The 27,959-nt window shown below is 47.4% G+C and overlaps 3 protein-coding genes across 4 annotated transcripts; 2 read left to right on the forward strand and 1 right to left on the reverse strand.

The window, feature by feature from the left end:
• The first annotated feature begins 1,509 nt into the window (after nucleotides 1-1,509).
• Nucleotides 1,510-13,621, forward strand: pex7 (peroxisomal biogenesis factor 7). Its single transcript, XM_062467802.1, has 10 exons — nucleotides 1,510-1,901; nucleotides 2,016-2,073; nucleotides 2,333-2,483; nucleotides 2,585-2,662; nucleotides 2,776-2,884; nucleotides 7,044-7,150; nucleotides 7,307-7,420; nucleotides 8,635-8,690; nucleotides 10,383-10,482; nucleotides 12,656-13,621. The coding sequence occupies exons 1-10, from the start codon at nucleotides 1,796-1,798 to the stop codon at nucleotides 12,737-12,739; spliced, it is 963 nt and encodes a 320-aa protein (XP_062323786.1). The 5' UTR covers nucleotides 1,510-1,795; the 3' UTR covers nucleotides 12,740-13,621.
• A 145-nt stretch (nucleotides 13,622-13,766) lies between these two features.
• Nucleotides 13,767-17,031, forward strand: slc35d3 (solute carrier family 35 member D3). The gene is made up of 2 exons (XM_062467801.1): nucleotides 13,767-15,024; nucleotides 15,376-17,031. Exons 1-2 carry the CDS (start codon nucleotides 14,589-14,591, stop codon nucleotides 16,233-16,235), a joined length of 1,296 nt encoding a protein of 431 aa, XP_062323785.1. The 5' UTR covers nucleotides 13,767-14,588; the 3' UTR covers nucleotides 16,236-17,031.
• Nucleotides 17,032-22,132: 5,101 nt separating this feature from the next.
• Nucleotides 22,133-27,904, reverse strand: il20ra (interleukin 20 receptor, alpha). 2 transcript variants are annotated; one of them, XM_062467702.1, is made up of 7 exons: nucleotides 27,710-27,904; nucleotides 26,570-26,699; nucleotides 26,199-26,404; nucleotides 25,883-26,058; nucleotides 25,511-25,664; nucleotides 24,998-25,134; nucleotides 22,133-24,275 (listed from the first exon to the last, which is right to left on the reverse strand). In XM_062467702.1, exons 1-7 carry the CDS (start codon nucleotides 27,762-27,764, stop codon nucleotides 23,148-23,150), a joined length of 1,986 nt encoding a protein of 661 aa, XP_062323686.1. In that variant the 5' UTR covers nucleotides 27,765-27,904; the 3' UTR covers nucleotides 22,133-23,147. The 2 variants fall into 2 exon arrangements, with proteins under 2 accessions (XP_062323686.1, XP_062323685.1); XM_062467701.1 differs by having other exon boundaries at nucleotides 26,570-26,702.
• Between the last annotated feature and the right edge of the window lie 55 nt (nucleotides 27,905-27,959).

Consider the following 27,959-nt stretch of genomic DNA (forward strand, 5'->3'; position numbering starts at 1 on the left):
ATCTGTTCTCATGGAGAGAAATAGACCTCTCTACTCTGATGTATTGTTCATAAGATGTATAAAAGAAATATAGCCTACCCACATTGTAATTATAATTGCACAATTCCTCATCAATCTGTCACACACAAATGTTTACCAAAACAACATCCCTTCAATTTCACTATACACACAAATGTTAACGAAAACAAAATCCCTTCAATTTCACTATCACCTTGAAATGGAGAAAAACATGTTTTGTAAAAGTTTTATTTTCAGATGGTGGCGCCTAGACTTTTAAGAAGACTGGCATTCCATGGTGGTGGCACGTCAATCTTTACACAGTGACTCTGTAAGGAGTCTGTTCACATTTGTTTACGTTGTTCTTTCCCTTTTCGAAATAATCGTTTCAACACCATTGTCATCAGTATGAACGCCCCTGACTAACTGCTGTTTTGAACAGCATATAAAAGCAAAACAACCCGGTCACACCTCCTCAGGACGGGGCTCTTTACGCGGCTAATCCATGTCTTTTATCCCAGGTCTGGTAGAGAGATTTACATCGGTAAATCACTGTCAAACCATTAAATTCTTAAGAGAAGAAAGTATCAGAATTTCCAAGTGAATGGGGATTAGGACAAACAGCGACTGCTGGCTCGGCGACAAGCATGGGAACGGCCACCGACCATAAATCCAGGAGTTATCTGCTCCTACCGAGGCCCGTTCTCACGCCACACCAGCCGCTTTGAAGTGACCGTCATAAATCTGGCGCGCGCATGACCTGCAGAACCATCATTAGGGCCTAACTGTCAGGCGGCGGGAGGCTCCACGGGCTAATGGCTAAATTCGTTTATTTGCACCGTGTAGGATGAATTATGAAATATACGGATAGGAATTTGATGTTTTCAATTCAACATGCCATCATGGCAATGCCATTATCTAGGCTACTTTATTAAAAACAGCCAGAACAGTCTTATTACGCTCTGTCGAATTTGTGTAAATATCAGAACAACTTTCATTCGCTTTGAATGCTTCTAGACTAGGCCTACTAGGCCTAGGCTACTCTAAGGATCTCTGAACCAAGACATTTTAATTGTAAGGGGTTTTGCTACAGATTTTGACAGTAGGCTATGTCCAATGATATATAGTCATTGGACATAGCGTACTGTTTTATAATATCCTATTACAAAACAAAACGATATAATTGCATGAATAGAAATTTAACTTTAAAACAAATAAAAGACATAAACATCGGTCGGCTGCCGAAATAGGCACCTGTAGCTTAGGCCTACATCTGATCTTAAAATAATTTTATATTGTTTCACAGTAAAATGCAAAAACACGAGTGGTTGTTTCTTCCACCAAAGCTAATAAACTTTCCGAACCCTGCATCAAAGTCGCAGTCGCATTCAGAACCTTGAGCTGCCGCGTTTTAGAGGAATTAGCGCCACCTGGTGTTTGAAGTTAGCATGGCTGCTGTAGTTCAGTTGATGCTCGTCGCATAGCAGTGACGATAGGGTGACCTGTCAGACAACCAAAACACGGAAGTGTGTGGAAACTGGCAGACAAAAAACTGTTGACTATGTCGAAAAACTTAGTAGCCTATTAGCATTTTACACACTGCATACCCTCTCCTCCATTTCAGACTATTATATTGGGATGGGCGTAGTTATTGGCTTTAGTGTGCAAAGCTGCAACTTTCACCCGGAAAACTGTTAGTCGAGCCTCGAGGAGACGTACCGCTATTCAAAATTGATCTACTGGTAAAGTTCTGTGTGACAGTGTACTCCCAGCTGTCTAGCACAGGGGTGAGAAGAATATGAAAACGTTCCGTTCCCCTGCCCGACATGGTTACGCAGTGGAGATCTCACCGTTCCTGCCCACACGCTTGGCCTGTGCAACGTCCCAGCACTACGGAATAGCAGGTGGCTAACGTATCTTCGAGCTTAGTTGGGGGCGTTGTGATACGACCCATGGTGACCCAACATAGATGAGAGTGTAGTCCTACTCATGTAGTGTGCGTGTGTGTGTTTATGCAGGTGGGGGGGCACTGCTGGTGCTGGAGCAGTCGGACACAGCCATCGGTCTGGTCAGAAGGTAATGAACTGTTATTGATCTGTTATTGCTCCAACTAACTACTTCAGCTCAGACCAGTAGTGTACCATTAGACCAAGAAGACCTCCTTGTTACATAACCCAGACTTCAGACAGAGCTTGGTTTACCACTGGAAGAGAAGCAGGGAAGAACAGGGAGCGGTGGAATGAAGGATGCCAGGCACAGCAGGAGTTAACAAGCCCTTCTCACTCTCAAAACCCTCTTTGTCTTTTTGTATCTCTCTGTCCCCCTTCTCCCCAAGTTTGGAGTGGACAGACGGTCTGTTTGACGTGTCGTGGAGTGAGAGAAACGAACATGTTCTGGTGACCGGGGGAGGAGATGGCTCCCTGCAGCTCTGGGACTTAGGCAATCAAGCTGGACTTCTGCAGGTTCTGAAGGAACACACTCAAGAGGTACCACACAGATGCAGGCAGGCAGGCAGGCAGCCAAGCACACACACGCCACCTAGCCCACCCTAACTTTCTCTAACATGTTGTAACCTGTGTTCCCCTAGGTGTATTCTGTCGACTGGAGCCAGACCCGAGATGAGAACTTGGTTGTTTCTGGGTCCTGGGACCGCACTGCTAAGGTGGTGAGTAAAATAATGGTCTGTATGTCTCTATTTCTGTCTGTATTCCTGTCTGTGTGTCACTCTCTGTCTGCCTACTTGTGTCTGTCCTTCTAATCTGTATTCTTTTCTGACAGTGGGACCCAAGCCGTAGCCAATCCCTGTGTACTTTCCAGGGTCACGAGGGGGTCATCTACAGCACCATCTGGTCCCCCCACATCCCAGCATGCTTTGCTTCAGCCTCAGGTGAGCTTGTATCGGGGACCCTGATGTACCTCCCTACGCCACATGGTGGCATTGCAGCCTCTGCAGCCCCCCTCTGCCGGAGCAGGAGGCTTGTCTAATCAGACCAACTAGCTGCCAACCTGCCTCTTTGTTTAGCTGCTGCTTAAGCAGGTTAGTGTGTGGAATCTCTCTGCTGCCTCTGTGTCTGAAAGAATACGTGGGGGCAGGAGGAGAGGCGGAGGGGAGACGTAGGAGGAGAAGAGGTTAAGCAATTCACCTCTTTTATCAGACTTCCTGATCGCACAGGAAGTCTGTTTGATGAGTTTATAGATCAGTATGATTAGTTTAGCCTGAGTGGACAATCAACATAGAAGTTGGTGCAGGTGAGTATCTATCTCTCTCACACACACACACACTCTCAAACTGATACACTCCATCTTAACAGGTGGTCATTAAGCAGAGCAGGTCCATTATCCCCGGCAGTAGAGATCCTATCAGTCTGTCCTGCTCCACACTGTGCCTGCAGCCTGCAGCCCTCTGACACAGTTCACCCTTCCTCGCTCCAAACCCAGTACCTGCACCAGTAACATTAGTATCCCTAGACCTAGTACCAGCCCCAGCCTGAACCATAGTACCACAGAATATCACTATTATCTTACAAAACTCTACTGGAACATAATGATAAGTCATGGAACCAGAGTGCGCTGTCTCACGCACGCACGCACACACAACCACACACACCCACAAACACACACACACAACCACACACACACACCCACACACAGCATATGATCACACCTCCATGCTGCTGAACCTGGTGCTAACAGCCAGGGGGGATGCTGCTGATGTCATGATACCACAGAATTATACACTCATATACACACACACACACACACACACACACACAGATGGACACACACTCACAAGCAAATGGCCCCATCGTGTCTGCTTCTGTACGCTGGGAGTGGTGGTGTAGGAGGGGTCAGGAATGACCTGTATCTCAACTGTGGTCTGAAACTTCAGCCGAGGGATGAGCAGGGAGGGACGATGCACATGGACGATGCCAGAGCAGCTGTGTTGAAACAGGAGAGCAGCTTGAGCAGGGACAGCAGCAGACCCTCAGGGAGTACACCTGCTGCCCTCTGCTTAGCAGGGACAGCAGCAGACCCTCAGGGAGTACACCTGCTGCCCTCTGCTTAGCAGGGACAGCAGCAGACCCTCAGGGAGTACACCTGCTGCCCTCTGCTTAGCAGGGACAGCAGCAGACCCTCAGGGAGTACGCCTGCTGCCCTCTGCTTAGCAGTGGATGCTGTCAGAGACCTGCTAGAGTATTAAGTCAGATTGTACTCTAGAAGGGTTATGTATGTATGTGTGTGTGTCATGGGCAGGCCCAAACGTAATACGTGGGCGCAGAATTCAGACGAAAACCCGCAGATTTTCAAATAGAACGTATTGGTCTGAGGCAAAATGTAAATAAACTTCTCAACTCATATTACTGCTCTATTATTAAACCGTTAGCCAAAAATGCTAAGAATTGAAAAAGAACAATTTATCGATCAAAATTACAGCAAGAGACAGGGCCAGGGAGGAGACAGGCGATCTTTATGAGGATGGATCAATAATTTTTTGCAAAGTGTTAACGTTCAATCGACCATATTCGGCATCAAACTGTTGTGGAACATCTTCGGTCGCTCCGACATAAGAACAGGAAGGCTAGCGGAATTCCTCGAGATTTTCAGTCTGAATAACCACAGAAAATGTGGCCTGGTCATGGGTGCAGCTTGGGCCTGAAGGCTAGTCAGATGGTGAGTGTTGGAATGTTGGAATTGCTTTCTGGAAGTGGCATGGCTCTTCAGGATGAGGAGTGTGTCTTTGAAGAACTTACAGATAGTGTGTGTGTGTGTGTGTGTGTGTGGATGTGGGTGTGGGTGTGGGTGTGGGTGTGGGTGTGGGTGGGTGGGTGGGTGTGAGAGGTTGGATCTGTGAGGAGGGGTGTTGTTCAGTTCATGATTAAACCTTCTTATCGGGGTCTCCCACAACCTCACCCATCGCCTCTACTCCCATACCCATTTCACCCTCACCCTTTCTCAAAGATGAGTACCAGAGACAACCCCCACCCCCTCACAAGGATTGTGTGTGTGTGTGTGTGAGAATATCTTCGTCTTAGATCCAACCAATTAACCATATCACGGGCGCTTATGGCAGCTAAACCAATCAGGGCTCTGCTCCGCCCCAGCATCTAGGTCACACTCTCAGTATTGGCACATACACACACACACAACACACACATACAGTACACACAACACACAGGCAAAGACTCACAATCTCTCTGTACAAACTTTAGAGCAGTTTCATTCCTCCAGACCCCACCCCCTCTCCACCCTCCCTCCTCTTCCTCCACCCTCCATCATCATGTGCCTCGACCTACTCCTCCCCTATCCTGCTCCCCCCGTCCTCATGGTAATTTTCTTTCATAATTTCCAGAGGGTTTTCTCCTCAGCCTGAGTCCATTCTGAAGCATAATGGGATTAGAACTCTGTCGAGGGAAAGAGAGATGAAGGATGGAGAGATGGAAGGAAGGAAAGAGGGATGGAGAAATGGATGGATGGAGGGATAAAGGGTTGAGGGAAGGAGGGATGAATGATGTGGAGATGGAGAAATGGAAGGATGAAGAAATGAATGGATGGAAGGAGGGATGAATGACGTGGAGACGAAGGGGGTGACGGATGGATGGACGGAAGGATGGATGGATGGAGAAATGGACAGAAGGAGGGATGAAGGATGGAGAGAGTGATGAAAGGAGGGTTAAACTATCTGGAGTTGTAGGGATGAAGATTGGAGATATGAAAGGAGAGATAAAGGAAGGAGGCACAGAGGATTGGAGTCCAGGCCGAAACTATCCTGGTTATGATAACGGGGGAAAAAAAGATTGCTCAACTAAAACTCCATCACAGCACTTAGTCAGAAACACAGGCCCTCTCTCACCCCTTCCTGACAGATTTACATGCATCCTTCATATCTGCCTGAGGAGGTTCCACCCTTCATCTCCACTATATGGAACATGATGTACATGAGTAGGTTTCACACTCCCATATACACTTGGCTGCTTGGAAAAATACTGCTTTATGCTTACACACACACTGTCCTTAGTACAGTGGTTTTAACTTGGCAGAGAGAGAAAGTGTGTGTGTGTGTTACGCTGATGTTGCAGGTTTCCATTGACATGTGTAATAGACCCTGAACGTTGGCTGAGGTGACTCTCCACTGCAGAGGAAAGGGAACAGTTACAACACACACACACACACACGAATACCCACACACACACACAAAAAAGGATTTGGAGGGATACCATGCAGTTGGAGAAGAGAGAGAGAGAGAAGGATGGAAGAGAGTAAGATGGAGAAGGAGAGAGCGTGATAGAGAGCGGAGGGGAGGAGGAGGAGAGTGGGGGAGTATCCTATAGCAAACCTGGGGTAGCTCTGGCTGACGTGGTGGGATTGTCGCAGTCACATGGCTGGCCTTCTCTGTTCCGAGAGCCCACTCCCTCTCTCTCCCCCCTTTCTCTCTCCCTCTTTCCCCCCCCCCCCCCTCTCCTTCTCACACACGCATTCACATGCATACACACATACTGCGCCCTCTTCCAGTCTCTGCTGTTCCAGGAATACACCCACACGTATGCTTCCCCTCTCCTTTCAAACACACACACACAATACTGAGGAGGAGGAAGAGGTTAAGTGGCCCCTGAAATGAGCGTCATGCTCCAGGGCTCCTGTGTTAGATGGAGCCAGACAGCATTGAGGTGGATACACACACACACACACACGCGTACACACACCCACACACATGTACACACACATGTACACACACACATGTACACACACACACACACACACACAGGCAGTTGGAGAGCATGGAGAGGTCTGTCCGAGCGAGGAGCTGTGATGTGTGACTAGAACACTGCAGGAGTTCAAACCCAGCCCCAGGCCTGCTCCTCTCTCTGCTCCTCTCATTGCTCCTCTCTCTATGTCTCCTGTTCTCTCTCCATGTCTCTCCTCCACCTCTCCTGATCCTCTCTCAATCTCTGGTTCGGGATCTCCAGAGCTGTCTATGAGGGAATGGGGAGACAAGCACAGGAAGTAGGCCCTGTGTCATCCCTGTCACCCTGTGACCATATCTGCAGGTGACGGCACCCTGAGGGTTTGGGACGTGAAATCCGGCGCATGCCGATTGGCCATATCTGCCCACAATGCTGAGATCCTGAGCTGTGATTGGTGCAAATATGACCAGGTACAACCCCTATGCTGTCCCTGTGTCCTACAGATTAAATATATAAGTTCCTTGAGTCTTGGGTGTGTTACTGTGAATGTGTGTGTTAACCCTGTGTGCGTGTGTGGATCTGTGTGTGTTTGTGTGTATATATATGTGTGTGTGTGTTTTTTCCAGAATGTGCTGGTGACCGGAGCGGTGGACTGTTCTCTGTGTGTGTGGGACCTTCGGAACGTTAGGAAGCCCCTGTCTCAGCTTCTGGGACACTCCTACGCTGTACGCAGAGTCAAGGTACACACACACACACACATGCACTGATACTCTCAGTTTGTGAGCTTTGAGAATCTGTTGGAGACGAGGCAGGAAACAGCCCAGTCTGCAGTGCACACACACACAGGAGCTCTCACTGATAGCCAGGGCTAACTGGGTATCTGCACTTGACATGATCAAAGAGCAGAGCTAAATGGAGTTAACAAGTCAGACATCTGTGGTCTGGCTCTACTCACAAGCGATGTGGGTGGGTGGGTGTGTGTGGGTGTCTGTCTGTGTGTGTGTGTGTGTGTGTGTGTGTTTGGTGACAGCTATAGATTTTCTCTCACAGATGTGTTTAATGGAGTTTGAGGGAACGCCGGCCAGCCGTGCGCTCGGCTAAACTGGCCCCAATTACTCAGATTAAACAGAACTGACTTCATTCCACACAGACATACACCGCACTGCACAATGGGTGTCTGGTGTCACATGATACTGGATGAACTCCCGAAAAACACACAAATCCCCAAAACACACACACAGCAAGGAGCAACGGCCAGTGTGCTGACCTCTCTCTCAGGCCGTGGCAGCTGATCCCAGAGCAGCGTTTCAGCAGGCAGCACTAATCGATCCAGCAGGGCTTTCAGACACCTCATTCTGAACTTGTCACTATCTGGACAAACCTGCCAACCGGTATGGATTTACCAAGCTGAAAGAGGGAATGAGAGGAGGAGGGTGAGATAGTAGGAGAGTAGGGAGACAAAAAGAGAGATTAAAACAGACTGTTATAAAGAAGGGAAAAAGATGGGGAGATCCATTGGAGGAAGAAAGAGGGAGAAAGAAGAAGTTAATGAGAAAGGATGAGAAAGAAGGAGGGAGATAACGAAAGAGAGAGGAGCTATTAGCAGTTCTTGGCAGAGGCTGACTGGTTAATGCAGAGTGAGATGAGAGCAGAGATGAGACAGCATTTTATTAAGCCAAATCAAAGGCCCCTCAGGTCCAACAGATTAAGTTTATTAGCTGGTGTTCCCTGCTCCTCGTATCTCCCTCTGTCTCCGCTGTCTCCTGTGCCCGCTGTTCTGTTCATGGGGCATACTTCTAGGCATGGTAATAACCCAGCCCTGCTCTCCACTCAGCTGAACTGCATCAGGTGTTCTGAACAGCAGCAGAACAAGCAGATAGCATCCACTCACAGTGAAATCACAGTGTGTGCTCTCTCTCCCCTATGTCCCTAAACTCTCTCTCTCTCTCTCCAGTTTTCACCGTACAGTCAGACAAAGCTGGCTTCCTGTTCTTATGACTTCACTGTCAGGTGAGCCTAACAGCTGTGGAACCATGGTGATGATGATATGTAGCATCCTGCAGGCTGTGACTGGTGTGGGTGTAGGCGTGCTGAGGGGGGAGGGGCTTCAGCAGCCAGGCAGCAGGGGCTCCAACACGGAGATGTTCCGACGATAGGGAACCCGGGAGACGGCTTGGAGCTCCAGGGTCATAAAGCCTGTAATTTAAGGCTAGATTGCATCCGCTTTATGAGTGTCTTCATCTGTGATATAGACATTAACTTTCCATGGAGATCATCATCTGGGTTCCAGAATAATATTACAGGCGGATGGAGGGAGGGAGTTTGGAATTAAGGGGGAGGAAGGAAAGAGGGAGAGAGGGTGGGTGGGTGGGTGGGTGGGAGAGAGAGAGGGATAGAGCGACAGGGGGAAGGTGGGAGAGAGGCTGGGCGTGTGTAGCTGTTGAGTTCTGGCTCAGTGCCATGTTATGTTTTATTGATCTGAGTCGTGAGTCGTGAGTGGCTGAGTTACTCCAAGCAGATTACTGTGCTGTATTTCATTAGAGCTGCCTCTCTTCCACTCTCTCTCTCTCTCTCTCTCTCTCTCTCTCTCTCTCTCTCTCTCTCTCTCTCTCTCTCTCTCTCTCTCACACACGCATACACACACATGCATACCGTGCACAAAGACAAAACCCACCTACTTGCGTGAAAAAAGTGGTCACCTGTGTAAATCTCAGTTATTCTACAGAAGCACAGACGAGGTTGCATCTGATCACAGCATGTTTGTCTCCATCCCTCCAGTCCCCTTTCCCTTTGTCTACTGGTCAGATTTGTGTGTGCGTTTATGTGTGTGTTTATGTGTGTGTGCATACATCCTTTTTGTTTCATTCCTCTGTAAGTCATCCTTGGTTGTGAAAAGGTGGTACATCAATTTTTTGAGTTTTATTATTATTATTAAAAACCAATCGAGATAAACCATGCTTGTGGGGTTTACTAGGGATTAAAATGATGTGTACCAACTGGTACAGTGTTAACTACTGTAGTCCTACTGCAGTTCTAAAGGCTAGCTCTATTTTAGTACTGATGCTGCTCTGCAGTTGCAGTGTTCTTCATCAGCACAGTTGAAATCCCCACTCACACAGATTCAAGTGCAGTTGTGAGCGAGCAGCAGTGTCTAATGGTGCTGGAGTCTGGGGACTATTTAAGGAGGAGTGATGTCATTCCATTTGCAGAGTGGGTGAATGAGTGTAGTGGTGGTGAAATGACTTCTGTGGTGTTAGGCAGGGTTAGACTGGGCTGGGGTGGGTTTAACCAGGCTGGGGTGGTTGGACCGGGCTAGATAGGGTTAGACTAGGATTGTCTAGGCTAGGCTCTGTTAGACTCTGTTAGTCAAGGTTAGGTTGTTATAGGCAGAATTTGACTGGGCTAGACAAGGCTAGGAGGGGATGGGGGGGGGGGGGGGGCAGAGAGCTGTGTCAGGACTTTGGCCCCCATTCGGCTGTCACTCGAGTTGAGAAACGACAACGTTCAATTAGCTTGATTGTCTTGACCTGGACTTCAGTCTCTCTCTCTCTCTTTCTCTCTCTTTCTCTATTCACTCTCTGCTCTACCATACCAGAGTATAGGCTGCTATGTTCAAACCCAGTGTCTCTGATAAGGCTGTGTCAGAGTTTATGTTGTTAAGAGCTCTGTCTGATTGGCCAGCATTGGTGCATGTGTTGCCAGGTTATGGGACCACTCCAGACCTAACCCCCTTCTGGAGACCCTGGAACATCACTCAGAATTTGTCTGTGGGCTGGACTTCAACTTGCACATCCCCGACCAGGTAACACACACATATAGTATATACTCACACACACACACACTCCTCTGTGCAGTCCATGTCCATCCATCACTGTGTGCCTGCAGTCCTGTTACCTGGACAGGAACTCCTCAGAGAGGATGGAGCTGGAGGACTGGGGGGGAGTGAACAGGTGTGTGTGGGAGAGAGAGCGAGAGAGCGAGCAAGACGAACAAGTGTGTGTTTGCACTTGCGTGTGTGTTTAGCAGGAATTGGATATGTCACTCTGGCTTTCCCCTCCGGACAGACACACGTGCATGTACACACGGTCCCATTCATGAGGGTATTATCTGTGGTTGGGGTTAATCTGTGGTAGTGATGCATGTTTACACATGGCCTGTCCAGTTCATGAGGGCTCAGCCTGATTGGTTTGAATCCGGTCTGTTGTGTGTGTGGTCATATCCAGGATGACATGGCAGTATCACTCACTCTAATTGGCAGCTTTTAATTTCCTGGTCAAAGCTTGTCACACAGTGTTCACATACGTTGGACTTCTGTCTCACTGCTTTAACACTCATACACAGGAACCATACTCTCTCCCACACACACACACAAACACACACACACATAGAACCATAGGCTCGCTCTCTCACACACTTTCTCTCACACTCTTTCTCTCATTCACTGTCGCTCACTCTCTGTCACACACACACACACACAGTGTTCCCTGGAGAGTACATAGCACTGACACAGCCACTCAGCATGATGGAAGAACAACAGGAGCAAGGAGCTGTCAATCACACACACACACACACCTTTAAGCACCCTAGACTGGCTAATTGCTGTCTATAACTAGCTACCAGTGTGCTAGTCATCTACCCCTCATCACTATATGGTGACTGAGTTAGGGGTAGTAACTGTGTACACCATGTCTGCTCTACTCTTCTATTCTCTCCTCTGCTCTACTCTTGTGTGTACTCTTCTTTGCTCTGCTATATTCTGCTCTTCTCAGCTCTGCTCTTCTATTCTTTCCTCTGCTCTGCTCTGGCCTCTTGCTCCAGCCCCATACTCCTGTCTTCCCCCCCCCCCTCCCATCTCCTCCCCTCCCCCTCTCTCTATACCTGATGGATCACCTGTCCAGGTAGTGCAGTGGTCTGAGCAGCTGACCCCCCCCCCCCCCCCTACTCTCACACACGCATACTCCATATCCCCCTCTCAGCAGGAAGCCTCGTCGCTCGTCTTAAAGACACCCCCCCCCCCTCCCTTAAGCAGTCCTGTAATTACAACCTGTCTGCCTGTGTGGCTGCCTGGCAGTAGGTCATTCATCACCTGGGTAGGGTGACAGCTGGACTAGGTGGTACCTACCATGGAGTAGGGAGGGGAGGGGCCATTAGTGTCTAGATGGTACCTCCCCTCCTCTCCTCCTCCTCTCCTCTCCTCACTCTGCTGCAGTGTTGCCCTGTGTTTCCTCTCTATGTTTGCATTAAAGTAATTAATGGAGGGTATTTCTTCCCTCAATGGATGAGTCATTGGCTAGCTACTTGGCAACCGCGTCAGTCTTCACTCTGGTATAATGAACTCACGCACACACACACACACATATACACACTCTCTCACACAGACATACACACAGAAGTTTGGAGAGGAGGATAGGTTAATATTGGGTTAAACTAAAAGGAACATTTGACTGTTACACAAACAGCTTTTGTCTGTGAGTGTGTGTGCGTGTGTGTGTTCTAGAGCGGTAGATGAAAGCGTGTGGCCAGAGTCAGTCCGTGATCTTGGTTAGAAAGCTTTAGGTGATCACACAACCCCCTTGTGTTCTCCAAGTATCTCCAGTATAGTCTGCCTAGAAATGCCCATTTCCACTGTCTTTGAAGGTGCTTCAAAAGCAGGATTAAATTGCAGGGGGATTGTTTGTTTTAACTAGCAGACTGTACCATGTTGAACACAATAAGAACAAAACTTTGATGAATCCTAATTCAACTTATATGGCAACTGTTATTGCATCCCTTAAAGGGCTACTTAAGAAAGGGAAGGCTTGTGTGTGTGTGTTTACATGTGAGTTCAAGTCTGTTTTTGTGTATTCTGAGTGTCAGCGAGCAGGCGTGTGCGGGTGTGTATCTGTGTGTGGAAACCCTTTTGGAACCTGAGAGAACGTGAGGGAGTGTGTGTGATGGCGCGTGTGTGGGGTAACTGAAATGTGGTGTGTTCTCAGGTGGTGGACTGTTCCTGGGATGAGACTGTGAAGGTCTACACCCCCCCCTGTCTGGCCATGGCCCCTCCCCACAGCGCCCCATAGAGGTCACCTGATCACAGGGCTGGGCCCGGGACTGTTGGCACGTCGATGAAGCTCCATCACCGCAGTGACTGCAATAGTGGTGTTTGCCAGAACTTGACAATGGTTGTCATAGCAAAGCTATTAGAAGATTGCTGGGGTATCCCCCCAGCCCCCACACACACACTCTCTCTCTCTCTCTCTCTCACACACACACACACACACACTTATACCTCCTGTTGTAGAGGGAGCAATGTTGATGATGATGAGGGGGATTCCTCCCCACTTGCCTTACTGACAGAAGCTGTGTGTGTGTGTGTCCATGCCTGTGTGTGCATGCATTTCTGTGTGTGTGTGTGAGTGTTCTGTGTCTTTTTCTGAGTGCAGTAGTATGTACTTGTGTTCTGTATGTAAATGTCTTGTCTGGTGATTGGATAAAGGTTCTGTCCTCCTAGAGGCCTTAGCCAATCACGGGTCTCCCTCCGCTTTAACGCGGGTGAGTTAGTTTTGCAAGCACAAGCCTGCTCCTGTCCTGAACCTAACGAACCGTCCTCAGGGGACTACTTTTTCTCCGTTAATATTCGTAACATAACGGCTTTTCTATCCGCCTCCCCGTGCAGCCCCGCTCTCCTTCCATCTCTTTGAAGGTTTTATTTGAGGCAGAGTGGCAGGAGATGACAGGGCCTGAAAATGGCCACAATTTACTGTGACTTCGGCTGGAATGACTCATCAGTAATTAACTAGTGTGTTTGGAGAGAATGGATTTGCTGTCTTCCTTTGTACTCAGTCAGAAAAGTGGATTCATTTAATTCATATTAGACCGGGTTGTTATTGTTTTAATCATGTTCTGTTTTGAGCTCTTAAGCGCAAACAGAAACTGAGCTAAATAAACTACATGGATTTGTACACTGTAACAGGGTTTTGTATAATTGATAAATAAGAGTTGATTTGTATGATATCACGAGAGCATGCCTCTGTTTATGTTAATTAAACATTGTGAACATCATTCCATGCCTATTGTGTGGATAGTATCATCCAAATGACAGTTTTAATTGTGTGTTTAGGAAGGATCAATCACGGACAGACGCGCGGGGTTTGAGATAACGGTGCTGCATGCACTCAAAGCCGCTTTCTGTTGAATAATAAAGAGAACAAACGACTCCGTTTGTCCAGTAGGCAGTCTGCTGTTCGGCACGGGGCGAGAACACAGCGGTGTAATTTATGACGATTTCATGCGCCTGTCGAGCTTTCCAATTGGTCCGGGGGGAAACGGGACCGCAATATGTAAATACAACAGGGAAAGTGCGTCCCGGTGAGTGGGTTTGTTCCTCTCTTCGGGCCCGTCTCGAAGGCAAAATCTTACGGCTGTGCGGCACCAGTGTCAGACTGCACTCAGCAAGTTCAGCGCCAAAGTGTTGCGCCTTACCCCCTTCATGCTCTAGGAAGCGCTGGTTTCGGACTGTACAGTGTACTGTAACTGTATTGTACCGGGCTGTTCTCCATAAATGCTCTGCATGTCGAGCTGACCACAGCATGCGGCCAAACTAAAAAGCTGAAATCCCCTGAATTGAGCGCTGAAGAGGTCAGCTAATTGATGAAAACGCGCATTCAAACGGAACGCGTCAGCATATCCAACCCCAAAAAATCTGCTCACCCTATTGGAATCCACCTCTGATTTCTTCTACGGACGGGGTCTTGGAAGCCAATTGATTTGTGCTTGACGTTAATAACTTGGACATTTACAGCCGCGCGCTCCAGTAGTACAGTCTGCTTGGACCAGTCTGTTGCACGGGGCTTGGGGGCGCACATTTACTCGTTATATTTGTATACTCTTGTGTTGTTCGCGCGTAACGGGAGATTTCAGAGTTCAACCATGGAACTTTGTAAAGGTCGTCTGCTAGGCATCTCAGTCGCAGTGGCGCACGGATTTTTCTCGGGATCTTTGAACATTTTGTTAAAATTTCTTATCACTACTTATCACTTCAACTACCTCACTCTCATCCAGTTCTTGACCAGCTCGACTGCGGCGCTGACTCTGGAGATCCTGCGGAGGCTGGGGAAAGTGGACATCCCCCCCTTCAGTCTGCAGCTGGCCAAGGTGTTCGGGGGGGTTTGCATTCTGTCCACCCTGCAGTCCACCTTGACTCTCTGGTCTCTCAAAGGACTCAGCCTGCCTATGTACGTGGTGTTTAAACGGTGCCTACCTCTCGTTACGCTCGGTATAGGAGTCTGCATCTTGAAAAACGGTATCCCGTCCGTGGGAGTTATCACGGCAGTGGTTATCACGACCGGTGGAGCTGCTCTAGCCGGTAAGACCGATCAGTCTTTTTTTAATTAAAGTATGCACTCTGAAACGAATGAATTATATCCGAAAAATGGACCCACATATTGATTTTACGCACATGATTTGCAGTGATTACAATTGAATCAAAAGTATTGCCTTGCAAGCGCTTCTGAGAATGTATTGGTATATACGTTTCTGTAGTTTTAGATTCAGTATTTTCTTCAGGATAAGTTCTGTAATTTTACTGCCATTGGGTGGGGATGTGTGTGAAGTTTAACACTGTATCAAGCGCTTCCCCCCCCCCTCTCTCTCTCCCTCTCTCTCTCTCTATTTCTATATCTCTTTTTCTCTCTCTCTCCCTCCCGTCCCTCTCCAGGTGCTGGTGACCTGACCGGCGATCCGTTCGGCTACGTTACGGGGGTGCTGGCGGTCATCATCCACGCCTCCTACCTGGTCCTGATCCAGAAGACCAGCGGCGACAGCGACTACGGCCCGCTCACTGCCCAGTACGCTATCGCCATCATGGCGGCCCCGGTGCTCCTGGTGTGCTCGCTGGTCAGCATGGATGCCATCCACATGTGGAGCTATGCCGGCTGGAACAACCCCTACATCACAGGCATCTTTGTGTTCTGCGTCTTCATCGGCTGTGCCATGAACTTCACCACGCTCCACTGCACCTACATCAACTCGGCCGTGACCACCAGCTTCGTGGGCGTGGTGAAGAGCATCGCCACCATCACGGTGGGCATGGTGGCGTTCACCGACGTGGAGCCCACGCGGCTGTTTGTGGCCGGCGTGGTGGTCAACACAGTGGGCTCCATCATCTACTGCGTGGTCAAGTACTATGAGACCCAGAGGAAGAGCCTGTACCAGGACCTGGAGGGGGCGGAGCAGGAGGACAGGCCCGCCGGACAGCCCTACACAGAGAAGCCCCCCGGGGGTGGAGACGAGGGGGGGCTGGGGAACGGGGAGCTGGTGGCTCCCCCTGCGGTGGCAGCAGACGCCCCTCAGCAGTACGTCATGACGGATGCAGAGCTGCTGGAGATGCAGAGAGAGGCCTTCCACTGTGAGAACCAGCCCCTGGACTCTGGGGCGGCCCGGGTGGGCCTGGGGGGCCTGGCAGGGCCAGGACAGGCTGTCAGTGATAGTTACGCTGGGGTCTGGAGGTCCGTCCGGAACCTGCAGTTTAGGAAGAAAGACACTCTGATAGATAACATGGAGGTGCAGAGTCCCTGATGATGGGCATCTTCTCTCTTGCTCTCGCTTTCTTTCCCTCTCACCCCCCCGTCTCTTTCCTCACTCTTTCCCTCTCCCTTTCTCCCTCTGTTGTAATTCCTCTCGCCATTTCCTCTCTTCCTTCCCTCCTTCTCTTTCTGTATTTCCCTCTCTTTTTCTCTTTCATTCTCTCTTTCTTTCTCTCTCTCTTCTACAGACGGAGGGTGCATGTAGTGTCTGTCCGTTCGTCCGTCTGCCTGTAGGGCTGCAACAGAGATGGAAGGTTCTAGATCAGTGTGTTTTTGTTGTGGTGTTTAATGGTCCATCTGTAAGACAAGCTCTTCAGGAAACAAAGTATTTTTAAGAAGATTACCTGTTTATATGAACTGGAGGAAATATACTGACTATTTATACAAAACATTTAGAGAGATGTTTAAATGTTTTATATTGATTCAGTCATATTAATAAAATGTGTGTTTGTGGTTGATCCATAAAGGCAAACATTTATGGTACATCCCAACAACCACTGACACCACACACACACACACACACATACAAACATCACCACACACCACATGCGAACACACATCCCATACATACACACCACAAAAGGTCACACAAATGACTCCAGCTGAATTGAATGGCTTGTTCTGTGCAACAGTGGGTTGATGGGATGAATAATTATTTTTTATGATTAATTCAATTTGCACGTATTGTAACACCTGTCCAGAGTTTGTGCAGTCCAAAACATTGTGATATTTGAGAGTGGAGCAACAGCAAGGTCCAGTTGCATGTTCAATGCAAAGTATCATTTCAAAAAAAAAAAAAACGTTTTTTATGAAAACCTGTGTTTCAGACCTCTTTATTTCATCTCTTCCAGGGTAATAGCCTTCTCCATTGAAGAATCTCTTTGAATTACAAATAGACTGGGTTCAGTAAACCTCAAAACAATACAGACCTACAAAATGCTGCAGGCGAGATATGAGGTAATTGTATTTGTGTTAGAGATCATTGCTTGTAGACTTCATCTATCCACAGATGTCAGCAGGAGATTGGAACCCCGGGAGGACGAGCTGTTGCTCTGGAGGCCCTGTGCAGCTCTCTCTGGGGTCACTGTACTGTGAAGACCACAGCTATCAGAGGGAGGGAGCAACTGTTGTAGCATATCTCGGTGTGTGTGTGTGTGGTGGGGGAGGTTAAAACTGAAATGATACCTTACACAGTACCTTCTAGTAATGTGTGTGTGTGTGTGTAGGGGGGGGTAATGAAAAGAAGAAATGTTTATTAGTCAGACAGTTGACTCCCACCCATGCAGGGAGTGGTGACTCTGTAAAACACACTCTGGAGAGTGTCCATTGAAGACATTCTTTCTCTGCTTTGTCCCATCCTGCTGACCTTACTCTACAGCCAGGAGCAGTGGTCAGCCAAATCAACATCTATCGGGGGCCAAGTCTAAGTGCTCACCCCATGTCTTGGCCATGGACACAGGCAGGAGAGTAATCTGTTCTGCATGTTTTAATATCAGGATACTTTTGCGCAGCAAACCCATGTGAGTACAGGGAGAACATGTAAACTCCAAACAGGGAGGCACAGAAGATAGCCCACCTGAGCAGCGAACAGTGCCCTGTGTGGGAATTGAACCCAAGACCTCTTGCTGTGAGGTGGCAATGCAAGGCACTAGAGGAGACAGACACCAGGAGGAAGCAGAGATGGAGTGGAGGGTGAGAGAGGTAGAAGGAGAGATGCAGAGAGGGAGAGAAGAAGGGAGAGCGCTGGTAATCGTCTGGCTCCGGCCAATATGTCCCGTCAGCACTTTCCTGCAGAAGATTCCATCCCAGAATGCATTCGAAATACTTAGGTGGGACCGAGTGTGCTCAGATAGCCAGCAACTTAGCTGAGATAAGACCTCTCATCCTGGGGAGGACAGACCAATCAAGACATATGAAAACTGCTGTCTGGAGACAGGAACGCAGGAAGAGCGGTAAAGAGAGAGAGAGATGGGCGAGGGGGTGGAGTGCTATTTCGATTTGACTACCTCCCTACCCCCCAAACTTTATTAACATGCTACTTCCCTCTAACCCTACTTTTGTATACTATCTCCCTCTAACCTACATTAGCACACTGGACTACCTCCCATTAACCCTACCAATACAGTGTGACTGCCCATCCCTCACTCAGGATTTCTAACATTATGGTGTTAGAAGATTGTAAAGCCTTGAAGAGGTCTGTCCATAAGCCACTGATCAGTTAACAACAATTAAAGATAATGATTACTTTATTATTTCTATACTGTTTGAAATGTTCTGCAATATTAAGCTCATGAGCACATAACCCTGGGTTATGTCCAGGAGAGAAATATGCCTATTTATTAATTATGTTTCTTGTATCATTGATAAACTGTCATTATACTGTTTTATTATGCCTGCACAGCCAAGAAGTTAGGTCTTTGTAAGGTGACTAGGAAAGGCCTGTGTCGCTGATGTAAGTCAGAGGTCACAATAATTCCAAAGTGTAGAATGCAATGCAACTTTGAATGAGGAAAATAGAAGGAGCGACAAGGCCATTTCTAGGAGCCCTATCTAAAGACCTAAACAAAAGCTATCTGGCATACAGTGTCCTTTTTCAGTGCCGGCAAAGGCAATGTTAATCATATTGTATCCTCCCATATTGTGATACTATTTAACTCCCTTTATTTCCTGTATTCATTGTCCAGTCTTCTGTGATACTCAACTTGAGTGTAACAGACACCTGCACCTTACATTTGTGTAATAAATACATTGATTTGTCTTGAACTCATCATATCTATTCCTTTCATTGACTTGGCACTTTCAGAGCAATTGGGTATTATCTAATACGTCTTCACCCTACACAGGTACAAGCGTGATGTCATGTGGGCAACCACCTTTATTAGGAGCCCAAAACTAATTTCCTCTTATTGGCTTCCTTTGTGGCTGTTATTCATTCAACAACAAAGGCTGAACCCATCGTGTGAGCGGCCCGCCTGTCACCTCACTGCTGATTAAACATGAATGCTCCTGTGTTTACACAGCACAGCAGGTCTCCGCAGCGCCACACTCATGATGTAATATCACACACACAACCCCACACAGCCTGCACAAATACACACACATTAAGATGACACACGTACAGAAGGAAATACACACACACACACTAGCACATACAGTTCCTGGGATTGGAGCCTGTACACTTTAGATTTCCACATCACTGGGAGGGGTGGCTTAGGGGAGAGGGGGGTCCATGTTGTTCTTCTGAGGAGTGTGACAACTGGATGATCCTGATTACTGGGCTCTAAGTGGCCCCACCAGGCCGTCTATCATAACTGCTGTTGGGGGTGTTGGACTTCCTGTTGGGGATATGATCACTATGATCACTCAGCCTCTTTAAAAGATCCCTGTGTACTCAGTACCCCTGGGGGGGGGGGGGGAGGGATGTGTACATATGTCTGTGTGTGTGTGTGTGTGTGTGTGTGCATGTATGTCTATAGGAATTGACAGAGGCTGTTACAGTAGTATGTTTCCCTTTCCACCGCCCCACCTCCACCTCCACACACACACACACACACACACAAACACGTGAGCACAGTCCATGCCCAGTTTTATATCTTCACTCAGATAAAACAGTAAGACACTCATTTAGAAAGATAACACAGACTTACACAAACGCTCACACACTCATTCACACAAACGCACTCTTTCTCACCTCGAAATTAAATAAGTAATCTGACTTAATACAGTATGAGTAAGCTCCTTCATCTTCCTCTGAGGAGTGTGTGTGTGTGTGTATGTGCATGTGTGTGTGTGCACATGTGTGTGTGATGTCTTTACTTTGATGGTATGTTGGTGCGGGTGGGCTGGTTTAAAGCGGAGCCTACAGTTTTGAATGACTGAGTCTCTGTGTAATTCTCCATATCCTCGTCTTCCAGGCTCACTGCATTGAAATGCATAGCTGAGCTTAATCAGCATCACAGCAACCAGCAAGATTCTCCTCCTCTGTCAGGATGAATGCAGAACAGAGCAGCAGACAGATGTTGAGTTTGGACAGAAAGACTGCTGATAAGCTGCCTTCCCTGCTATCACATCTCAACAGAAATGACACTTGTTTGAGCATGAAATCGTCCCTCAGCAACTAAAGTCTGTATCTGCTCTGCCACAGCCTGTTCAGAGAGAGAGGAGCGGAGAGGAGGTGGCTAAGGGATGCGGCTACAGCGCTCTCTAGTGGTTAAATGAGTGTATAGTGTTTCATATAGTGTATGATAGACATTTAAATTTATTCATTTAGCAGACACTCTTATCCAGAGCAACTTACAGTAAGTACAGGGACATTCCCCCGAGGCAAGTAGGGTGAAGTGCCTTGTCCAAGGACACAACGTCATTTGGCACGGCAGGGAATTGAACTGGCAACCTTCTGATTACTAGCCCGAATCCCTAACCGCTCAGCCACCTGACTCCCTCAATAAACTAATGAATAAATGAATGAATTGATAAATGTATGGATGGGTGGATGTATATGTGTGTGTCTCACCAGAGTGTGAGGTATATGTGTGTGTCTCACCAGTGTGAGGTATATGTGTGTGTCTCACCAGAGTGTGAGGTATATGTGTGTGTCTCACCAGAGTGTGAGGTATATGTGTGTGTCTCACCTCCTCTCCTCTATTGTCCTACCTAATTTATCCCTCATTCTTAACAGCTTTTTCTGTATTGTGTGACATCATATCCTTTGACCTCAGATTGGGAACATGTTCAGAATGGTTCTGGGAACTGCAGAGGTACAATAGAATAGAGGAAATACCTGAGAGATTCACACATCAGAGAATAGACAGACAATGTGACAATTTCCTAACCTGGAGCTCTCGATAAAGTTCATAGCTTCCTTGTTTAAACGCTTATAAAACACACTTGTGTACACACACATACTCGCAACCATGCATATAGCATATATTATTCTTTAACCCTTGTGTTATCTTCGGGTCATTCTGACCCATCAGTCATTGTGACCCACCGTCGTATTGCGACAACTTTACCGCATACAAAAACAAAGTGAAGCATTTTCTTTTAACCGTTGGGCTGTCTCAGACCCCCCACATTGCGAAGGTTAAAAGAATTATTTTTATTTGTTTTTGTATTGGGTAAAATTGGGTAAACACAACGATGGTTCGTTATGAACCTTTGGGTCATGTGACCCGAAGGCAGCACGAGGGTTAAACCAGTTTTATTGTTTATGATTTTCATCTGGTATCTGGTGCCAGCTCATCTCCTCAGAGCTGTGCTTTCACCACAGCACTCCCATGGCCCCTGTTGACCACAGCATGAAAGTGAGAAGTATTATAGCACACATATTCATTCATGCTGAATGTGAGTCTCTGTAGGACAAGAGACACACTCTTTTTTATCTGAAGTGGTGTGGAGATGCTCTGGTCTGAAGAGGTGCTTTGGTCAGTACAGGTGCTCTGGCCTGTAGAGGTGCTTTGGTCTGTACAGGTGCTCTGGTTTAGTTCATACCCGTCCCACCACCCCTGCTCCCACATTCCTATTTTATAAAGGGAAGGGGTGATTGCCTCATTAAAAGCTGAACATATTGGACTGTATCCACCTCGCAGCCAACCACACCACACACTCATTTCAGAGATGCTCTCCTGCTCCTCCTCAAAACCACACTTGAACACAACCTGCTGTTGGAGCAGATCAAGTTTCAGCTGGTTCCCATAAACACACACACTTCCTCTCTCTAAGGTGATTGTCAAAGACCATCAAACAAGAGGCTTTTGTTCTGCAGCTAGGAGACGAGGGTGTGAGAGAGAGAGGGAAACTTGCAGGGACAAACATTTGTGTTTAGTTTGTCTTCCTGATCAAACTCACATTACCTGTTTGTGTCCTTTATGTAAACAAAACTTGATGAAATTTACTTCAAATAAACCTTTATTAACCATTTAAGGATGGAAATCATGACTTCCATATAATAAAAAAAACACAAGCATACACAGTAACAGTGAAGCTTCCTGGAAATAAATTATTAACAGTTAAAATAAGGAAGAGATTCCGTTAAAAACATTCCCCCTACCGAAGCAGCCATGAATCTGTTTGACTTGACAAACCATCCAACCCAGAGGACACAGCAGACTGGCCTGTCAATTCAAATTAACTAGAGCATCTAATAATCATGAAAGGCTATTTGGGGGGCAATAATCATTGTCATTATGTTTCTTTAAACAAGTTAGAAATCTAATTCAGCATTCATTAACATGTTGTATGTTGTTTAAAAGTTGTTTTCTAAACAAATTAACAGTTTCTTTTTTTATTTTATTAGTTCATTAATTGTTTCATTATGTCAATAAAGGGTCGTAGCTTGCCTATGTGCATTCAGACTGTTCGTGCCATGGGTAGTGTTAGTGCTTCATAAAACATAATAAAACGACATTCTTATATAATACATCTTTAACTACTCATACGGTGTGTTCCTTCATTACAGTGGCTGTGTTCAGGTGTGTGGCGGTAGGCACCTTCAGCATTTCCTTCACACTACAATATTATGTTAATACATTATCATAAGATGGAGTTTTATATTACGATTTTAAATTCAAGCCATCAGCAGACTTTAACAGAAGTAATTAGACAGCAACAGTTAAAGGGCTTGGATAGATTAGATAAATACAATTAAACAGTAACATGAATATCACAGAGAGTAAACATATTTCCTTCATCTTTTTTGGCAACTGAATCAACTCATGATTATTATCTAAAGAAGTTATCCAATCTCACATTGTTCAATGTTGAGGTCAGCTGGCATCATGACATTTTGTTTGTTATTTTCCTATTCCTGTTTCTGATATTGAGGTTATGTGCTGTCCTCTTTGTCCATGCACTGTAGATGTTATCTGGTTTTCTATTGGTCCATGTAGCTTGACCTGTCGCGCTTTTAGTCCATATTGATCTGGAGACTCCAGGTGTTCTGGAGATTGGTGATGTCACTCTCTGGCTCGCTCTCCTGTGATGCCTGGCGCACCATCACACTGGGGAGGATCTCTCCTGGGTCGATCTGTCCCAGAGCACCCTCTGCCTCTATCCCTCCACCGATCCATCTGTCTATCCCTCTCTCCATCCCTCCCTCCATCCTGTTCTCTGTCCCTATCTCCGCCTCCACTTTGTCCCAGGTCAAAGGGAGGAATGGGATATGTAGCTTTCTAGTCTCAGGGCTCCAGTCAACACAGTGTCCTCCCTCCTCCTCTTCCTCCTGCTCCAACCCTTCCTCCTCCGTGACTTCCTCCTCCTTGACTCTACTGTGTGTCTGGGCTGGGGACAGTAACAGGTTGACCCTGGCCTGCAGGAAGGGTTGTGACTCCTCCCCTTTACTGTTCCCGTCCCGCTCCTGGCTTTGAGGAGGCAATCTCCAGACGCTGCCCTGCCGTTGTTGAGCATTTGAGCTCCATACCCTAGAGCCCAGCTGGGGGGCATAGGGGAGAAGAGTTTTACTCTCCCCCTCTCTCTCCCTCCATCTTTCCAGCCCCAGTGGAGAGCCAGGCAGGGGGATATGGAAGAGTCCCGTGTGGAGGTCTTTCTCCAGGTGTATCCCAGCGCTGATACTCTCCTCGCCTGGCTTCTCTACACTCTGACCCTGGCCTTGGCCTTGATCCTGACTCCGGTACTGACCCTGACTCTGGCCCTGGCTCTGTGCCTGACCCTGACCATGGCCCTGGCCTCGGCTCTGGCCTTGATCCTGACTCCGGTATTGACCTTGACTCGGGCCCTGGTCCTGCTCTGAGGTAAACCCTACAAGGCCATAGTCCACCTCTTCCTTTGTGTGCTCCGGAACCTCATCCTCCCAGAATGCATCTGGGGCCAGTGTGCGTGGAGGCCACTGGCCTGGAAAGTAGGGCAGAGACAGTGTGTTGCTCTGGCCAGGTGGGGTGGGCAGGGTGGGGAAGAGGGGGGCAGGCTTGGGGGCTACTGGCATTTCCATGGTGCTCTCAGTAGGCACATGGAAGATCATGATGTTGACTGTCTCTGGGCTGAAGGTACGAGGGGGGGTCTGTAGATGGGACATCTCCTGTGGGTGCAAAGCGGGGTCGGGGGGAACAGGATAATCATGATGCATGAATACATCAATACATTTTACATTACATTTAGTCATTTAGCAGACACTCTTATCCAGAGCGACTTACAGTAAGTACAGGGACATTTCCCCTGAGACAAGTAGGGTGAAGTGCCTTGCCCAAGGACACAACGTCATTTGGCACAGCCGGGAATCTAACCGGTAACCTAACCGGTAACCTTCTGATTACTAGCCCGAATCCCTAACCGCTCAGCCACCTGACTCCCTCAATAAACTAATGAATAAATGAATGAATTGATAAATGTATGGATGGGTGGATGTATATGTGTGTGTCTCGCCAGAGTGTGAGGTATATGTGCGTGTCTCACCAGTGTGAGGTATATGTGTGTGTCTCACCAGTGTGAGGTATATGTGTGTGTCTCGCCAGAGTGTGAGGTATATGTGTGTGTCTCACCAGTGTGAGGTATATGTGTGTGTCTCACCAGAGTGTGAGGTATATGTGTGTGTCTCACCAGAGTGTGGGGTATATGTGTGTGTCTCACCAGTGTGAGGTATATGTGTGTGTCTCACCAGAGTGTGAGGTATATGTGTGTGTCTCAGCAGAGTGTGAGGTATATGTGTGTGTCTCACCAGTGTGAGGTATATGTGTGTGTCTCACCAGAGTGTGAGGTATATGTGTGTGTCTCACCAGTGTGAGGTATATGTGTGTGTCTCACCAGAGTGTGAGGACTCTTATGCTCCTTGCCCTGCACAGAACGGTATAGCATCCAGCCAGTCAAGAGCAGCAGGAAGAGGCAGACGGATGGGACTACAACTCCCAGCAGCACCCGCAGCATCTGACCAACCACAGGGTCTAGAGGGAGAGGTTAAAACATACAGCACATACAGAGGAAGGGGTACAGATATACACATACTCTCTATCTCTCCCCTCTCTTTCTCTTTCTCTTTCTGTCTCTTGCTCTTTCACACGCACTCCTGAGGAATGAGTGCATTAAAAGGAATGTTGCCCTGTAGCAAACAAGCCTGTAATATGGCTCGGTTATAGTTCAATGATACCTAGTAACTGAAACTGGATCGGTTTGAATTCCTCGGCTGACTCAAATGTTAGATGAAAGGTTGCTAGCATCAAGGATCGAAGCACAAACCAAGCCTTGTGTAGGTGTAGACTTTCTAGGTGTCACTGTGGTCTGCAATACACGGGTAGGTGTGTAGGTGACGGGAGGTCGTACCTGGGTGTGTGTGTATGCAGTGCCACTCTGAAGCCAGACACACCAGAGGAAGTGATAAGAAGTCAGCCTTGGCAGAGAAGCAGTATTCTGTGTCATACTCTAGCAGAGGATACTCATACTCAACAGGCTCTGAAGGGAGGAGGAGGAAGTGGCGCTGGAATACAAACACACCCACACACACATACATCGAGTAAACCAAGGGGGAAAGGCTACAGTACACACAGGAAGGTCAATTAGCATATATTGAGACATTTAGGATTCCCTGACTGTCTACATGTTTTCATCTTATTAGATCATACTACAGCAACATGAGTTGTGTGAAACAGCATCGTGCGCAAAATCCATTCTGAGGTAAACAGGAAGAGAGCTGACCATCTGGTTTCTGTCCTGATGGTAGACAGAGAGGTTAAAGGTCATCTGGGGATAGATCTGGCTCATGGGTACTTGGGGGGTCTGGTTCTGGACAGGCCACCTCATCGGACCGCTCAGCCGGACTTCGGCCTTGGTGTCCTGGACCTTCACTGACACCAGCGGTGGACCCAACACAGCTGGGGGGAGAGGGTCACATTATGGATGATACGTAACCTAGGATACCATGCTGCCCCCCTTGCGCTCTCTTTTTCTCACACATTCTCCCTCTCACCCATTCACACACATTCTCTCAATCTCTTTCTTTTCTTATGCTTACTGTCATGTTTGGGGTCAAACCTCCTCTTGATGATGGTCCAGTTAGAGGAGGTATTGGTGGCCGTTGCCTTGACCCTGGCGAAGTAGCCCTCCTCCAGGTCACTTGTCTCATTGGTCAGATCACACCAGGTCCGGGCGATACCCCTACACAGCTCCGCCACCCTCCATCGCAATCGTTTCCCTCCGCCCTCCTCCTTGTCACCGTAGCTGGGGGAAAGAAAATAGAGCCATATGGTGGTTAGTCCTTCGTCAGATGATTCCACATGACACACACACGCTCTCTCGTCACACACTGTTCCTGGTTGACACTATGCTACCCAACCCTAGGCAGGCGGAGTTTAGCAGCGAAGATTCAAGTCCAGTTGAGCTTACATGGCGTAATCCACAGAGTAATGGGTGTGGTCTGGGGGCTCCCCTCCTGGACGCCATCGGAGCTCATTCCTGAGGTTGACGGAGGTGAATGTGAGGTCCACAGGCTTGGGGAGAGAGGACCTGGGAGAGACTGCTGCACACACATACATGCACAGAAACAAGAAACCAAACTGTCATTTGAATCATTTTCTCGCATCCCTTCCCATTTTGTGGACATTGGAAGCCCTGCTATTAAGCCAAGAGGCCAGATCACATATTTTCCTCTCTCTAAGGCAACCTCTACGAGGCCAGTCTCCCTCTTTTTATTCAGACATCATATACAGTAAGAAGATACAGGTCTCATCTGCTCTCCCAGAGCCAGAATCTAGAGGGCATGGAATCTATTCACTTACTCAGTAGGTCTCTAAGAGCCTCATTTATGCATTTTAGCAGACGCTTTTATCCAAAGCGACTTCCAAGAGAGAGTTTTACAAAAGTGCATAGGTCACTGATCATAACAACGAGATAGCCCCAATCAAAAAGTGCAAGAGTGTACCTGTGGAAAAAAGCAAGCCTCCCTGTGCTCTCAGAGATGGAGACAGACAGATGATGAACACGGGAGACAAACAGGAAGCCACAGTGATTGAAGATTTCTAGAAACAGTTTTTTATCAATCCTACAGTATACCCAAAATTAGATTATTCTCTCTTTCCTGCTGAAGACCACAACCCCTCTGCTTCCTGTTTGCCTCACACCTGCACGTGTTCAGTTCAGCATTTGGGTCTGGGGCACTGGTTACAAATTAACCACTAGTGACACAGTGTCTCATCAACACTATATATTTATTTGTCTGGTATTTAGCTCTGTTTCTATTCTAGCTATCACAATGAAAATCATTCTGACATACTTTGATTAATATAATGCAAATTCTATTATCAACAGAGTTCCACCGAAGGACAAGTAAGAAATAATTGCCCGGTTTCAACAGCATGCCTATAACACTGCAGCGAGTGTTACGCAAAAGGTTTAAAACTTTAACAACAATAAACAATAGTTTCTTTTCAAATAAATTATTTTGAGTAATGTCTATAATACTTAACCCATAATGCCCCAAATAAGTACATGTTTTATAATGTTGTGTGGTTGATAAGAACAGCCCACCTGCAGTCTGGACGGTGGTGAAGAGGAAAACACAGATTAAATTATTTTGAAACATTATGCCTCAAACATGAAACCACAACAAACACGTTGTTACCATCTTGTTGTCTGACATCTCGACGCCAAGCCTAAACTAAAGAGGCAACTTTACAAATAAGCCTAAGTTATTCACAGGATCCCTTCCTGCGTCTCGTGTCGCGGCAGACTCTGGAATCTGACAAAACCTGGGACAGGTACCCTGTGGGGCAAGCGT

This window comes from Osmerus eperlanus, chromosome 8 (assembly GCF_963692335.1).
Source record: "Osmerus eperlanus chromosome 8, fOsmEpe2.1, whole genome shotgun sequence".
In the NCBI taxonomy this organism is placed as follows: domain Eukaryota; kingdom Metazoa; phylum Chordata; class Actinopteri; order Osmeriformes; family Osmeridae; genus Osmerus; species Osmerus eperlanus.

What these genes read in the sequence shown, in the direction of transcription:
- pex7 (XM_062467802.1), top strand. Translation starts at nt 1,796, where the DNA reads ATGAAAACGTTCCGTTCCCCTGCCCGACATGGTTACGCAGTGGAGATC. An exon ending in GCCATCGGTCTGGTCAGAAG is followed by an intron (nt 2,074 to 2,332) that starts GTAATGAACTGT and finishes CTTCTCCCCAAG; the next exon opens with TTTGGAGTGGACAGACGGTC. An exon ending in ACTTGCACATCCCCGACCAG is followed by an intron (nt 10,483 to 12,655) that starts GTAACACACACA and finishes GTGTGTTCTCAG; the next exon opens with GTGGTGGACTGTTCCTGGGA.
- slc35d3 (XM_062467801.1), top strand. Translation starts at nt 14,589, where the DNA reads ATGGAACTTTGTAAAGGTCGTCTGCTAGGCATCTCAGTCGCAGTGGCG. An exon ending in CGGTGGAGCTGCTCTAGCCG is followed by an intron (nt 15,025 to 15,375) that starts GTAAGACCGATC and finishes GTCCCTCTCCAG; the next exon opens with GTGCTGGTGACCTGACCGGC.
- il20ra (XM_062467701.1), bottom strand. Translation starts at nt 27,764, where the DNA reads ATGTTTCAAAATAATTTAATCTGTGTTTTCCTCTTCACCACCGTCCAG. An exon ending in CACCACCGTCCAGACTGCAG is followed by an intron (nt 26,703 to 27,709) that starts GTGGGCTGTTCT and finishes ATGTGTGTGCAG; the next exon opens with CAGTCTCTCCCAGGTCCTCT. An exon ending in ATCAGGACAGAAACCAGATG is followed by an intron (nt 25,665 to 25,882) that starts GTCAGCTCTCTT and finishes TTTGTATTCCAG; the next exon opens with CGCCACTTCCTCCTCCTCCC.